The sequence below is a fragment of the Rhinichthys klamathensis genome, unplaced genomic scaffold, assembly GCF_029890125.1.
Source record: "Rhinichthys klamathensis goyatoka isolate OS25496 unplaced genomic scaffold, OSU_Roscu_1.1 h1tg000269l_1, whole genome shotgun sequence".
In the NCBI taxonomy this organism is placed as follows: Eukaryota; Metazoa; Chordata; class Actinopteri; order Cypriniformes; family Leuciscidae; genus Rhinichthys; species Rhinichthys klamathensis.
In genome coordinates, this window is record NW_026606789.1 from 2,093,369 (window position 1) to 2,108,946 (window position 15,578).

Consider the following 15,578-nt stretch of genomic DNA (forward strand, 5'->3'; position numbering starts at 1 on the left):
TGTCAATGTTTAGCCATACTAAATTAAATGTACTACACAACATGACAGAGTAAAGGAGTTCAGAGAACTTGTTTTATTTTAAAATATTTTTTTTAATTTAAATCACTCAAAAATGTAATATATATATATATATATATATAAACCGCACATTTAAAGTGGACAGCTAAAGCAGTGTTACAGCTGTTTATTTGTCATAAACAATAAAAAAAAGTACAAAACTTTTTCTTTAAATGAATAACTTTGACCTCCACACAACAAATACATATTTTGAACAGATAGTAGAAAGCCATAAAAAAAGAAGTATAAATATAATAATAATAATAATAAAAACTTAAATTTACTTAAATAGAAAAAGGAATATATTTACATTTGGTATTTAAACATATCCATATACCAACAATTTCCTGTAGTTTGTAGGACTCACAAAGGATACAAACTAAACTAAATGCAAAAACTCACAAATGCTACCTTTGAAAAAAGATGAGTATTTTTTTCTTATATTCATATATACATAAACACTAACTTTTAAAAAATGTAGTATTTTTTTCTTATATTAATATATACATAAACGCATCACACTTGTTCGTACCGAATGCATACAGCAGTGTGAAACCATCACCACAGATTTAAAGGATATTACATGTGCAAAAATATGTCATTGAGCCATTGAATAAACAAACTGTGAATATCCTGATACTCGGGCATGCCGGCCCCTGGTAAAGACATGCCCATTGTGCATGTGTGGCTTTGATTAGTCTGCAATGTGTGCAAGTCTGGACGGGCATAAGCCCATTGTTCTCTTTTATGACCATCTCTGCTGTGTTGTCATAGCGCCCAGGCCTTGAGCTCCAAAGTAAGCCAGTGTCCGGTGTGGTGAAGTTCCAGGCAGGGCCTGAATCATCCTATTATCCCGGTCAAACTCCCATATGTTATCATAGTCCATTTCCTGGTCATCTGGCTCCACTGGCTGAAGGTAAGAGTCATCTGTGACGAGACAAAAAATATGATTTTTAAAAAAAAAAATTAAATCTTAAAATATTTTAATGAATAAGAGTTCCCACAATTTTGAATAATAGATTACAAACTGAAATTTCTAGCCAATAAAATAATTTAGAACTGAGCATCAGCATACCAAGAAAAGCAGCCATTCATATTCACTATAGAAATATCAATGATTTTTCCATGAATGTTTAGAATTTTAAGTGTATATCACAACTTCAAAGTCGGCATGAAAGTTGCGATAGTCTTTTCTTCCCTATTGTGATGTATATCCAAGTGAAACGGCTTCTCGAACAAGAAAAAATTTAGGTCAGGACAGATTTTGTTAATCGGGAATTGATTGGATCATTGTAGTTTGCTGTTGCTGTGATCTCATTTCATGCGAGAATAGAAGAGATGTCGTTGCAATATGTAAAGAAAGTTGTATTTAAATCAAAATCCACATGCCAAGGTTTAGAAGTCAGTAAACTGAGCCATCTAAATACTTAATGTCCTAATTTAAGATCTAACGTGTCGTTTGTTGTGTTCTTTTCACAGAGAGGCTCTGAGATGTCTTGAAGGATCTCCCACTTGTGAGCTTTAAATCACTCTCGGTGGTAATTCTGTCCTTTCGCTGGTCTTTCCTTCATGTGCCACCTGCAGTGCTGTCATTTAAAATACCCTGAGCCATGTTACACACACACACACACACACACACACACCCCTTCATCTGCACTCTTGTTTCCACTGCCATGTCCTGCCTGGACCACCACACCCCATCAAACGGTGTGTGTGTGTGTGCTGGAAAAGGTCATTCTAAAACCATCCTATTAGCTGTGCCGTGAGAGTCTGGTATACTGCACGTGTCACCATGGATTATTTTCTCCCTATGGTGTGTTTAATCCTGACAAGTGAGAGTGTTTATGGTGTGACCTCATGAAACGATTAAACAAAATTCATTTGGATTATTTTAACCAGCCTCTAAAAAATACTTATGATCTAGGTCAACATTTGACACGCTAAACAAAACTTGTTGTCACAAAACTGGTGATGCAAATTGCTGTGCATATCTTGCATATCTAGTTCCGTATATACGTCCGTGAAACATGCCTATCAGTGCACTATTGTGGAACTGTTACTGCCTCCTAAGTTTTGCATGCCAAAAATTCTTACCTGGTGAGTAACAGTAAGATATCTTCTGCGCTTCCATGACAGTGTGACCTGAGAAACCTCTCTGTAAAAAAAAAACAAAGAATAGGAGATCATTTTCGTACCATTTTGAGGCTACATAAATTTACAAAAATATTTCTAGATTTTTTTGAGGTCAGTAAGATTTTTTTTGGGAAAGAAATTAATACTTTTATTCGGCGAGGACACAACATTGACAGAAAGTGATACTAAAGACATTTACAATGTTACAAAAGATTTCTATTTCAAATAAATGCTGTTCTTTCAAACTTCCTACCATAATTATCAAAGAATCCTGAAAAATTGTATCACAGTTTCCACACAAATATTAGGCAGCACAACTGTTTTCAACATTGATAATAATTAGAAATGTTTCTTGGGAACCAAATCAGCATAAAATGATTTCTGAAGTGATTTTGTGTTTTTGATCAAATGAATCCAGCCATCTTATCGACTCCGACGGTAGTGTACAATGAAAAATGCAATATTAAAAGAATGAAAGTCTTGAAAGGAAATCTACTACTGTCCTATTACCTGAGAGATGTGGTTGTGTTGTGGCTGTCGGTTTGGAGCGGGCAGCATCTTCAGTCTGGAAACGGCCTGGGCTCGCAGCTCATCCGACCACTGGCTGCTGACCACCTCAGGCTCCAGGGCCTGGCCATGTCTGTTTTTCCGCCCAAGAGGAGGGGTGCACAACCGGAAGGAGGAAGGGAGGAGAGGAGGGTACGACTGCTCAACAGAGCCCCGAGAAGAGTGCTGTATAGCAGAAAAACAGGCGCTTTATGAGATTTAGAAGATAGCATAGTGAATTAAACCTGATGTAGTCAGCTGATTAAAGGATTTAGACCTAAACCTGTGTTGAAAGAAACCCGACAAGTGTAAACCTGTATTCTGTGTAGAAATATTGTCTCAAACTTGATTCTTTCGAAGGATAACACTTTGTCTTGTTCGCTCAGCAGCCTTTTCCATTATGCATCTGAATGGATTAATTAGTAATGTAGGCTATGGGGACTTTCCATGGCTTTAGCTCGTCAAATCAACGACTCTGGGTGTTTGGTCACCGAAGGCAGCGGTGTCAAGTGAGAGAGCGGATCTGATAACCTGACCCACTTACCGACGCTTGTGCAGAGCTCTCCTCCAGAGGGTACATACTGGGGGTGCTGGGGTCGTCATAAAGGGGCGAGAGAGGCTTGCGGTGGGAGACCAAGTCCGAGTGGCGATGAGGAACAAAGAGCTGGTGTTTGACGTTTGTCTGTGGCGTGCTCCAGCTGTTTGACTGAACAAAGACAGATGAAAAAGTTACGCATGTTTTTATGCATTCCTTTTCTGAAATTGTAAGCAAATAATTCAAATTTGCAATGCAAATATCACTGTTTTTTGAAGAACAAAAAATAGAACTAAACATTAAGCTGGACATCTGGTGGGGAATATTCTGTTACCTTGACTAGTGGTGCCTTCTCGATTCGTTGAACGGGGCCGTTGCGGTGCACAGAACTGTAGGGCATGTTGTAAACCGGTGACATGGGTCCTTCAGAGGCGAGATAGGATGACTGTGGCGGGGACGAGTAGTGGAGAGAAACGGGGTGGTGGTCGGGGACGGGTCTGACACGAGAGGAGAAGCTGCTGCTCCTGCTGCCCAGGTGAGCTGAGTACTGAGTGTCTGAGGAGGTCGGCCTGCTGGAAATAAACTGTACACACACAAACTGATTAACTGGACTGTACTCACATTCATTTACCAGATTACAGCTAACTTTATGATTACGAAAAACAACTGATAAAATATAGAAATCAATTTAAATTTAAAATAAATATAAGAAATATATACGAAAAAGGCACACAATTAAATGACTAAAAAGTCAATTAAAAATGAATACTGAAAATATGCAAATAAAAACCCATTCAAGAAATTGATACATATTATAATAGTATAAATGATATTAACATGACACTGCCCACAGAAAACATTTCAGGTTATTCTTTTCAAAGTAGCCTGTGTTTCAAGTGTTTGGTCTTGTTTGGAGTGATTCAAACATGGAGTGCATGTTATTTTCAAGGGGGAAAAAAGTGGTTTAGCATCATAATATTTATTTAAAAAAGGAAGTACTGTGACTTGGTCTTTATCTAAAACTATTTTCCTTTTCTGTTGATGTAAATGAGGCCATGCAAGCTTTTGGATAACGTTAACCAGTAACCAAATGGTGATTATCAAATTTGCATATAGTCTGCCTCTGTTCTGATATACCACTATCCAATCAATTCTAGTGGATAAAATCTTTCTAGTCTTGAATATCCAAGTGTGTTTCAATCACAAATATGTTGCATTACAGAAGTAAATGTGTTGTGAATGGCAGTTCATGTTGATTTTAAAATGTCATATTGTGGCTTTGTAGGATTAAATCTCAAACATGAACATATTAAGAGTTGAACATTTGAACTAATAGAATTAATGTAATATAGATACTTTTTGACTGGATACTATGTAAATTAGTCTTCAGTACTACGGTAATCCACTAGTGTCTTGTAGGTGCTGGTAACACAACAGAAATCGATTGCACACAAGTTAATTATTAACAGATCAACTGAAACACTGCTGATCTTTTTTCACAACCACATGTGCTGCTCCTCCAAAGTAAACATGCAAGTCATTCTGATGAATAATGCCCCATATTTTAGATCTGTAGATAACCGCCAGCCTAACCCAAATTTCACACCAGATATGAAATCAAACTATGTAAAATTCTAAGAGCAGTTCACCTAGGAAGACTTCCCTATAACACATTGAAGCTGGACAAATATCATGTTCACAACTTGATGTTAATGGGTTTGGGCTGTTTGGATAGACACTTACGCAGAGAGGCTCAGCATAACCGGGGGACAGAGGGTTGTCATCAACACTAGGCAGCTGGAGCTCATGGGATCTGCGTTTGTCCTGAGACTGCCTTAATGGGTCAGTAACGCTGTGGTTGCTGCCGCTCCACCTGTCAAAATCCAGAGCCTGAGAATAACAGGGAAAGTGAATATCTCACAGCATTTACAGGCAATATCTAAGATATTCAACACCATGTTCAAGATGGAAGCAATCGCTCACCTGTTTCTGTGTTGGAGTGTAAATGATGTCATACACAGGGGGAGGAGGGCTGAGGATGGGGACGTCAGCACTTTTGAAAAACTGGATCCAGTCATGGAACTCACTCTTGTCCAGACAGGACACGATGATGGGGTTTATCAACTTCCCTAACAACGAAACCCACAAGAGTTAGAGTCAGATATGCATCAGATTCTGTGCAGAAACAGGGCGCAAAGTTTACTTTTATGGCACATATCAAATCTGTGCCAAGTGCAATAACATCCGGCAATTAAAGACTTGAGTTATAACTCACCCTCAATCATTAACGTGTTAGGTTTGATGTCCTGGCAGGGAGTTGTAACTGTGATCATGTTGAGAGGAAGTTTGCCCTGCAATTGCAAAATAAATGCAAAATAATTTCCAGAGTGCATCTCTAAATTCACTAAATTATTTATGCAGAGTTGCAGCTGTATTCATTTGTGCAAATGAAATTATGAGTTACCTTGTAAAAGAGGCCATCACTCTCTTCCGACAGAATTATGAGATAGTTGGGGTACAACACGAGCACACGGTCATACTGCTCCTGTGAGCCGAACAGAGACATTTAATCACATTTATTATTTCTTTTACAGACAAGAAGCTAATATTGATTGAGTAAATTATTTTAGACACATTGCAAATACTGTTCCACCAACAAAAATATTTCCAAAGCCCGTTGTGCGCCTATGGTTGTGCGTCTCTGTGATGAATCAGAGTTTTTAAACAAACTGGTTGAAATGAATTGACTCACATATGAACTTGATCACTTGAACCTAAGTGAATCAGTGTGTTTGAACGAATCGATTGGGTGAATGATTGGTGTATAATAACAATTTTTGACCATCACTTTGCACAGCAGTGTGTATAGCACCGGATAGGTCTTGCAGCAACCACGAGTGTGTGTTTTAGCTCGGCTCCTCGGGGTGTGTTCAAAGACAGCTGTTGGGTGAGTCAAGTGAAGTGCGTGAGGCAAGCAACTGGTTTACACACCCTTTTCACAAGCAAACCCTCTCCGCTCTCACAGTACACTTAAGAAGGACTATCAATTGCTCACCCTCCCTCGCTGTCCGGAAAAAAGGTTTAGATATTTGGCCACACGTATACCGGATATTTGGTTACACACACTACAGTCCCATAGTATGAACTAGCGTGCCTGTGTGTTTGTATGCTGCTGTCTGTTCAAGCAGACCTGCTGATACCAGGCAGACGTAGACTAATGAGGGTGGTGTGAAATATCGATCTATCTATATATATATATATATATATATATATATATATTGATGTTGATATTATTATGTTATTATAATGTTTTTATGCCATGATTCATGCAGATATATTCATACATTTTTTATTTTCATCTTTTTTAGGTTGTATAATTAATCAATCCTGGAGAGCTCTTACCTGACATGGCATGTGTTGCAGCTTGACTTTCGTGACGTAAGTGATGGGCCCTAGACTCTCTCGTTGCGAGCCCTCCCACTCATAGATGGGCTCTTTACTGATGGAGTTCCTCAACTCCTCCTTTCCCACTGGGGTCTCTTCTGAGCACTGTACCTTTGGAGGCAATATTGGCTTTAAATCAATGTTCAAAAGAAACAACAGGCATGAATAGAGAGATAGAGTGTCATCATCAGTATCGGGAATTTCAGAGAAATCCATTCCTCTGCTAATTATTGGATGCAGATGTTTTGCTCAATGACTTAACTTGCCACAATAGCATGTGTCAGAACAGAAAAGACAACATGTCTTTTTCAAATCCAATCAATGTGACCACAAAAGAAACCACTCCTTGATGAAATCCCAGAGGATTATGACCAGCATTAGTCACTCTGACCTGAATTAACACCTTTTTCACGTTCATTACAGAAATATGCTTTCATTTGGCGTCCAGCAAATACACGTAATTCTGATGCCATACCTTCACTCTTGTGTATGTCTCCGGTTCGATTGCATTGCCGCCATTAGCCTCGATTTGTTCTTTCAAAAGCCCAAACCAATTGTTCATCTCCTCCTCTGTCGAGCAGTACACGATGATAGGGTTCAGGCTGACCCCTACAAAGGTCAAAGACAAGGGTCAGAGGTTAGGTCAGATGACCATCTGGATCTCTTTAAGAGCCGGCAACAGGTTGCTGAATATTTTGGTAAATCACTTGTTTTTAAGTATAGATGCATTTGTCGGGATACCGTTGCTCTGTTTCATGTCAAAATGTCAATGTTGACACTTCTGACCCTGAGAGCAAACAATCTGTTTCAAGAGCTCTTGTCATTACAACATGCCATGCGTTAGCAGTAAACCAGTTGTCCCTTCAGCTATTCTGAAAGAAAGCATCAAACCTGGAATCTCCATTTTATCAGACCCGCATTCCAGCCTTTATCAGTGCAGATATCAGCAACTCTGACCTGCCCTGTACAGTCATTTCCAGTAAAGTGTGATGTTTTTTACCAAAGGCATGTGTTCATGTGCAAGACATATATTTTTTTTCCCTGAATACATAGATGTTTAGTCAGGACTGGAAATTCTGTGACGTGCCTGATAGATTCCCAAATCTCACTCCCAGCAATCTAAGACATCATCTTTCCTAAAACAGTCTTTTCTAAAACAGTGAGTCCCATCTGATATGATGTTGTGGCAAATAAGGAGATTTATTCAGTAATTTGGAGAATGGGACTTAACAGCACATAACGGTTAAGCTTTAATACTTTTTCATTCAATCACGGCCACATTGACTCAATCTTCCGAGAACATTAAGCGTAGATAAAAACGTTTTGCTCAGGGTGACAAAGCAATAAAGTCAATGTTTTCATATGTGGTAAATTCTCATAAACATTTTATAAGCAAACTTGTGTGTTCAGGTCCAGCGCTCTGGAATGTGGAGTACTTTAACTGTGGCGGAGAGGTGAAGAGGGAAAGGCCTTCATAGCTCCGCAGCTGAGCGAGTTCAGGCGCACCTGTCGTATAACAAGGGGGGCCTTGAAGGACAATTTATCTCTCTTCCTACTAGTGGCAAATGGAGGAGGGTTCAGTTAGTCTTGGTGCTTTTGAACCTCTGGAATGTCCGAACATGGGAAGTGGTTTTGGGCCTACATAGTGTGGCTTTACGACGAAGGCCTCAACAATCTTTTGTTTTCCGGTTAGTTGAGAGTTACAAATTCCATCCTCAAATAACACTGAGAAAAAAACAGGTTTTGGAAAAAAAAAAAACTGTAGGATTGTAGCAATAAAAATCTTTATATCTATGTAACTGTCTCTTCCTTTTGTTTTATCTTGTGTTTCTTGTCTACTTTTTCCTGTTTGTTCAACCCTGGTTTATCAAGAACACTCACCGTTTATCTGGAATGCAAATTCCTGCAGATCACCAAAGCTGTTACTGTTCTGCACCTTGCAAATCGTGAGCTCTTTGAGAGGAAGTGTTCCCTGAATAACAAAAATACATGGGAAAAAAACGTTAGTAGTCTCCCTTTATAGTGATTTAAATGAACATTTTTATAAACAGAGCCATTACAAAATCTACATTGAAAAACTGGGATTTTAAAATGTATTTATTTATTTATTTATTATTTAAACAACAAAAATAATTCATAAATAATAAATAAATAAACAATAAATATTTGTTCTACTGGAAAATAAAAAATAATTTTATATAGCATATTTTTTATAAAAATACAATATCTTATCATATCTAATAAATTAAACCTGGGAATGAATAGACAGTTTTAATATATACAGTATATATAAAAAAAAATTAAAACAAAGAAATGTTATTATGTTGTTATTAATTCATAATTTTAGATGTATGTCACTGACATATTCAGTATTGCACAACGTTTTTTCATGGATAATAAACATTTATTACCAGGTGACTCAGGTTAATGAATACAGACACAATAAAACCAGATTAATGCAGGTGACAATAGACGAGACAAATTTTATGATTAATTACACATCTTAGTGTGGCATTTTTGGCATGGAGAGGTGACACATTTTACATCATCATAAAGCCCATAAATCCTGTCATTTCCGTCGTCGTTACCATATGACTCAAACCATGGTTAGTGTCTAAGGCAATGACAGAAGCATGGCCATATATGGAGCTGCTTTACATTTCGACTTATAAAAAAAAGGTGCATCTTTTACCTGGTATGTGAGTCCAGTTGTGTTGTTGGAGACAAAATGGAGATGGGTTTGGAACAGGTCCAGGTAGCAGTCATGCACATCCTGAAAGAACAGACACTTCATCAGCTCAGGATCAACACAATCAGAGGGATCGTTCTGGGTAATGCTGCTTTAATTCAACAACATTGGTGGATTAAATTTTTTTTTTTTTTTTTTTTTTATCTTAGCCTGAATACTCAAACTCAAAACAAGATGCAGCATTTCACCCAGAGACAGCATTAATATGAGCTAAGTTCAGTGTAGCAATCGTATTCACAATACCTGGTATAAATACTCCTGTGTAAATCAAGTGTCTTTTGTGAAAACTTTCTGAGAGGTGTTTGTTTGCTCTTAGAGACTAGTGTAAAGCCACTGACATTGATTTATCAGGGACAGCTCATTTCCTTTCATCTGATGTAGGCCTGTACTTTACCACGTCACAGAATATGCCATTATCACAAATACTGTTAGGTAACATTTCCTTTCAACTGTAAAATCACCGCTGTACAGTATGTCCTCCTTTGACCTCATCCTGTGTTGGGTTGTTATTTTCTTTCCTTCACCTTCACACTCATTTCTTTTCCCAGTATGACTACATGTTATCAAACGAAAGCAATTCCCACGCTTCTGAGCCAATGTGTAATATATCAGTGGTTTGATCAGTGCGCTCTGCCCTAGGTAATCTCTGCAACACTGCACCGTTTCACAACACTTCACATCCCTGCGTGTTCCGACATGGCCTAAACTCCTCAAACCGACTAGCATCAATTAATCAGCAAAGCATGTACGTCATTCCCACTGCGCTTCATACAACCACTTTGTGACATCTTGTATCTTCCACCTGTTTGTTGTGTGTTAGATCATAGAGAGTGAGTAAGACACATGTCATGTGTGCTCAGACCACCTTATTCATCTTATGAAAGTCTGTTTTGAGTGGTTTATTGAATGATTATTCTTGGCAACAGTGTTTTTGCGTGTCGTTTGTTTGGAAATGTTTTGGATGTGAGTCGGTGTGTCTTACCTGGCAGTGCAGGAAGCGGAAGCGGACTTTGGAGCTGTGGATCATTCTGCCATAGTTCTTCACATTAATGCTGCTTTTCTTCCATCCACTAACTGGGTCGTAGGGGAACGGAGGGTCCCATTTGATGTTCTCAATCGTCTGGAGATCTTTGTGTGACATTTCCTATGTCAACACAGTGATAAAAGTTAGTTATTTTTCTCAATAATATCAGATATGCATATATGTACTCCTTTTATGTGAAAGCCCTAATAGGGAACGTGCTCACAACTCGAGTGGCTAATGTTCTGCAAAGGTTTTCTTAAAGTTACATACAAAACGTTCTTGCAGTAATGTTAATACAATGTTATTACAGCTTGAAAAACATTAGCAAAATATTATTTATACACGTTTACATTCTAAGAATGCTGTCATAAGTTATGACAACGTTATTGACAAAAGTTGTGAACATTCAAAGCTTCCCATTTTGGAAAAACATTTTCATTTTGAATAAACTTGAATGAAAAAAAAATTCTAAACTTAATGTAATACATTCTTTGAACATAAACTTGTTTTCTAGTAACGTTCTGCTAATATTTTCAAAAAAGTTAGAATAATCCCCCCCCAAAAAAAAAAAAAAATAGCAGTTTAAATGTTCACACCTTTTAGAAATAACATTTTCATAACTGAATCGAAATGCCAGAAAAGTGTTTTGAACATAAACTTGTTTTCTGGCCGTTTTCTGCTAGCATTTTTAAAACTCTAGGATGACCAAAGAACAACCTCTGGGAAACTGGGAAGTTCCTCACCTTTCTTGGGGTGACGGTGCAGAGAATGTTGATGATGCTGTTGGACTTCTCCTGTCCCTCCTGTGGATACTTTTTCCGGAACAAACGGCTGCTGCTCAGAAAACAAGAGACCCTAGTTAGACATGTATGGGGTTGTGGGATAAGAAAAGATGGACGTGACCCCACATAGGGGTTATCTTGACTCAGGATGATCAGTTAATCACACCAAGTCTGAGTCAAGCTCTCTGTAAAGATTCAGTGCTCAGTGTCCCAAACAAAAGATTACATCACCATTACACGTCCATTCTTCCTTTGCGTTTAACATCTCTGTCTGCACCATTTAAAGAGAAAAAACAATAAAGCTTATGTTACAAGCCACAATGCCCCGCTCATGAAATGCCTTTTGTTACCCATGACCCCCATTTATAATCATTAGTGTCAGATCTGTATAATGAACTTCTTCCTGCCCAACGATAAGCTAAGGAAGTCAGTGTCAGCGAGGAAGTCATCCTCGGTGAGAGAGACGTCCTCAGAGACTCCCGTGTTTTTCTTTTTCTCTCTTTGTCAATCTGTCTCTGCTTTGAATGCAATTAGCATAACAACACTGGGCTCATTCACCCAGACAATAATGGGAAGTATCGGTGATTTACCAGGGCTCAGTGATGGACGTGTTTGGCATCCGGAGAATTCATTCCATTGAAGAATGAAGGTTGTAGGCAGTTTGTAACACAGAACGTTGTGGAAAGTTTGACAGGGACAACTTTGTAGTGTGTAAGAGGCATTACCTTTTCATCTATTGTTTTCATTAAAAATACCATCATTCATTGGACTTATTTTGAATCTGATAGGGGTCCTGGGTTTAAAAGGGGCTGCGTCCCGCTACACTGAACTCTGATCTGATATGTTCGCAGTAATACAAAGGCTTTTTTATGATCTAGGACTCTGAACCTTAACTGAACCCACCAATATACATTCAGAGCACATGCAAACCAGACACAACGGACAAACACTCTGATTTAAGTAGACCCACTGTCTATTTTACTGGCTGATAGTCAGAAAAGGTGTCCAAATTTGACAGCAGTAAATTATTCGGATCACGGTCACTAGCAGTGCAAGCACAATAGTATTACTTTCTGTGCAGGATAAACCCAATTCTCTGAAAAACCCACGAAACCTGAGACCTCAGAACTCTGCCCCTAAGGCTACTCTGGAAACAGAAATAGATCTAACTTCATTACACTAGTGAATTCTATTAGCAGATGAGTGTATCAGTCAGTGTGAAGCGAGATCCTGACACTGAGCAAATGAGGTTTGCAGACAGCATCATTACACCGCTAAATTCAAACTTCCAATCCGTGTTCTTCTGATGAGCTATAGGTCTATATTACAGTATTTTGTCTTAAATATTACTAAACATTTTATTTAAGAAGTAAAATGGCAAAAGATGCCAAGTTATGATTATATTATATTATATTCATATACAAGTAAAAAATGTTTGTCAACGGGGTAAGATAAATAAACTTAATTCAAAATATATTCTCTGAAAACTAATCTTACACATTCATTTCTTATACACAAGATTGTATTTTTTCGCTTTTCAAGTGAATGTTTCTTGTTTTTAAAGGCATTTTAACATATTTTTTGCAGTGTTTGAACAGTAATATTGAAGACTCCTGCAACTCCTGGCATATCAATTCAACATCAAACTCATGAAATCACATTAAACATCAGAACATTTACATGACTTCCCTCTATAGTTTGTATGGCATGCCTTCATACTTCCAAAACATCCTAGTTTTAAGGTAGTTTCTCATGGTTCTTACCTGTTCCTGCGTATGAAACTCTTGCTGGAGAACCTGAAGTTGTGTTGGGGAACGCATGACATACTACTCCCCATGTTGATCCTGGATAGTGTGTGTATCTCCTCGACGAAAGAGTGTTGGTGTATCTGTCTGCTAATTCAGTGATCCCTGTTGTAATCCAGCCTCTCTGGAGTGAGTGAGTGTCTGTTCACCAGAGAGACGAGACTGATACTGAAGCAGCAGACAGGCGAGAGGGGAATGTATGAGAGAGGGAGTGTGTCAGTGGGTGGAGATAAAGTGAGGTGTGTGTGTGAGCAAAGAAGAGGAGGGAGGGAGGGAGATGAGGACAGGGGACCGGAGCAATGAAGTTCACACCTTCTGCGTGAGATCCCCTCACTAAGTAAAGCCTAAATGACAAAGGGGAACGTGTAATTTTTCACACCTTATAGTGGGCAAATGGCACTGATTTGAATGTTTGAACACCATGATGAAAGAGCATTAAAGTCTGAATGGAGCCTGCTGGTGTCCCTTAAGAGGTCAGGCCAAACATGTCTGGACATGGACATGCTCTGAATACTACTGGCTGATTATATTATTCACTCACTTAAGTAATTAATACACTTAGGATGTCTGTAAATTAATGTCTGTGAAATTAAAAAGTTCTGTAACAGTAAAAAAAAAGACAATCACAAACGTGGTGAAAACGTGTTTTTATTTTGATTTGATTTTTTGTGTTTATTTTTTTCGTATTTTTTTTAATAATAATAATAGCGTATGAACATTTTGTGGGGTATAAATTGTGGGGTATTATATACATTTTATGATATTAATTACATAATCCATTTTCATAACAAAACAAAATATTGCATGTTGTTATTTACTTTTCCAGTTTTGTTAGGCATGGGCTGATTTTACAATTGTTATTTATTTTTTTATATCAGCATCAAAATCTACATTCATGGCTAAAAATACTAAAATAATAGTAATACTAGCGTGTACAGTTAAACAACATTACAAAATCTCCCATAAAAATGTGATATAATTTAGGAACATAAATATATGTAAAGAGCAGAAGGTATTTCTGAGCATGGAGCAGCATTACACCCATTTGTATTTGCTGTGAACCTGTCACGTGTGACTGTATGGTTTTCAAAGGTGTGAGATATGATCTAATCAAATTAAAAGAGCAACACTCCCTGTATGTAATCAAGAAAGCACAAGTGAAAGTAATCTCATCCTGTGAGGGTTTGTATCCCTGATATCCCAATCTCCCAGATGTCAGACATGCAGATTGCCTCAAGAATATTACATTATAACAAATGCAATTACAAGTTCTATAGCCTCCCTCTTTGTATGTCTTAATGATGATTAGCTATTGCATGAGGAATTTTGTGTTTGAATACATTCTCTGAATGGTTCTTCAGGTCTAATGATGTGTGAATGTATGTAAACTCCATGCATTTCAGCTCTTACTATTTATTGTTTCATTCCCACAGCATATTTTCAAACAAACCCTCAGAAATTGGATTTCGGAGGTTATTGTTCTAGTGTGGGCGGCTGCTGATTCAAACCAGTAGAACCAGGAAATGTAAGTGAGGCCATGCCGGAGGCAACAAACTGTCACATTCCAACTCACACATTCCTAAATTTACTGAATTGCTACAACACCTTTATACACTTATCAAGAATTTTACCAGCTTATTGAGAATTTCCTTGGTTCAGACTAATAGCTTAAGTTGGAAGCAATAAAAATCTGAAGAAGCATTGCCAAAATATGAGGATAGCAACATGTTTTATTAACTCTCATAGGTCCTCTATCTATTTTTTTTTATAATAATAATATGGGAAAGGCAGTTGGTGATAAAAGAAATATATTCTGCTCTTTCATTGTATCAGCATGTCTGTCATGGAAAAACAGAGATGATTTATCATTCCCCCATTCTCACTCTGAGCACAGAACTACGCATGAGTCACAAGCTGTTCACTGTGTATCAAGCTCTGAGCCTCCTTAAGGAAATTACAGCGGGGAAAAAAAGCAGGGAAACATCTGACATAGTCTGGGAAAATCTCACTTCCAGTCATATGGGTTTCTGTCTGCTCCTGATGCAAAGTTTCGATTACTTTGGAATACAGGTCAGATCATCCCTCACATATGCAGGTGTAAGGGAAGGGTAAGATCCATGATTTTCCATCTTTACAAACACTGGTCCCCTCTATTCAGACTTTTTGGCCAACCTAGAGACCCCCAATATATTAATAAAATAAAATTTTATTTATTATAAAATATACAGGTCCTTCTCAAAAAATTAGCATATTGTGATAAAGTTCATTATTTTCCATAATGTAATGATAAAAATTAAACTTTCATATATTTTAGATTCATTGCACACCAACTGAAATATTTCAGGTCTTTTATTGTTTTAATACTGATGATTTTGGCATACAGCTCATGAAAACCCAAAATTCCTGTCTCAAAAAATTAGCATATCATGAAAAGGGCTATTAACCTAAACATCTGAATCAACTAATTAATTCTAAACACCTGCAAAAGATTCCTGAGGCTTTT

At 37.7% G+C, this 15,578-nt stretch overlaps 1 protein-coding gene across 1 annotated transcript; it reads right to left on the minus strand.

The window, feature by feature from the left end:
• Positions 1 to 497: 497 nt before the first annotated feature.
• On the minus strand, positions 498 to 13,224 carry plekhn1 (pleckstrin homology domain containing, family N member 1). The gene is made up of 16 exons (XM_056268067.1): positions 13,034 to 13,224; positions 11,232 to 11,322; positions 10,447 to 10,608; positions 9,408 to 9,488; positions 8,597 to 8,687; positions 7,191 to 7,324; positions 6,674 to 6,826; positions 5,736 to 5,816; positions 5,547 to 5,622; positions 5,255 to 5,400; positions 5,015 to 5,161; positions 3,606 to 3,854; positions 3,281 to 3,442; positions 2,701 to 2,922; positions 2,152 to 2,212; positions 498 to 984 (listed from the first exon to the last, which is right to left on the minus strand). The coding sequence occupies exons 1-16, from the start codon at positions 13,105 to 13,107 to the stop codon at positions 803 to 805; spliced, it is 2,112 nt and encodes a 703-aa protein (XP_056124042.1). The 5' UTR covers positions 13,108 to 13,224; the 3' UTR covers positions 498 to 802.
• Positions 13,225 to 15,578: the final 2,354 nt, after the last annotated feature.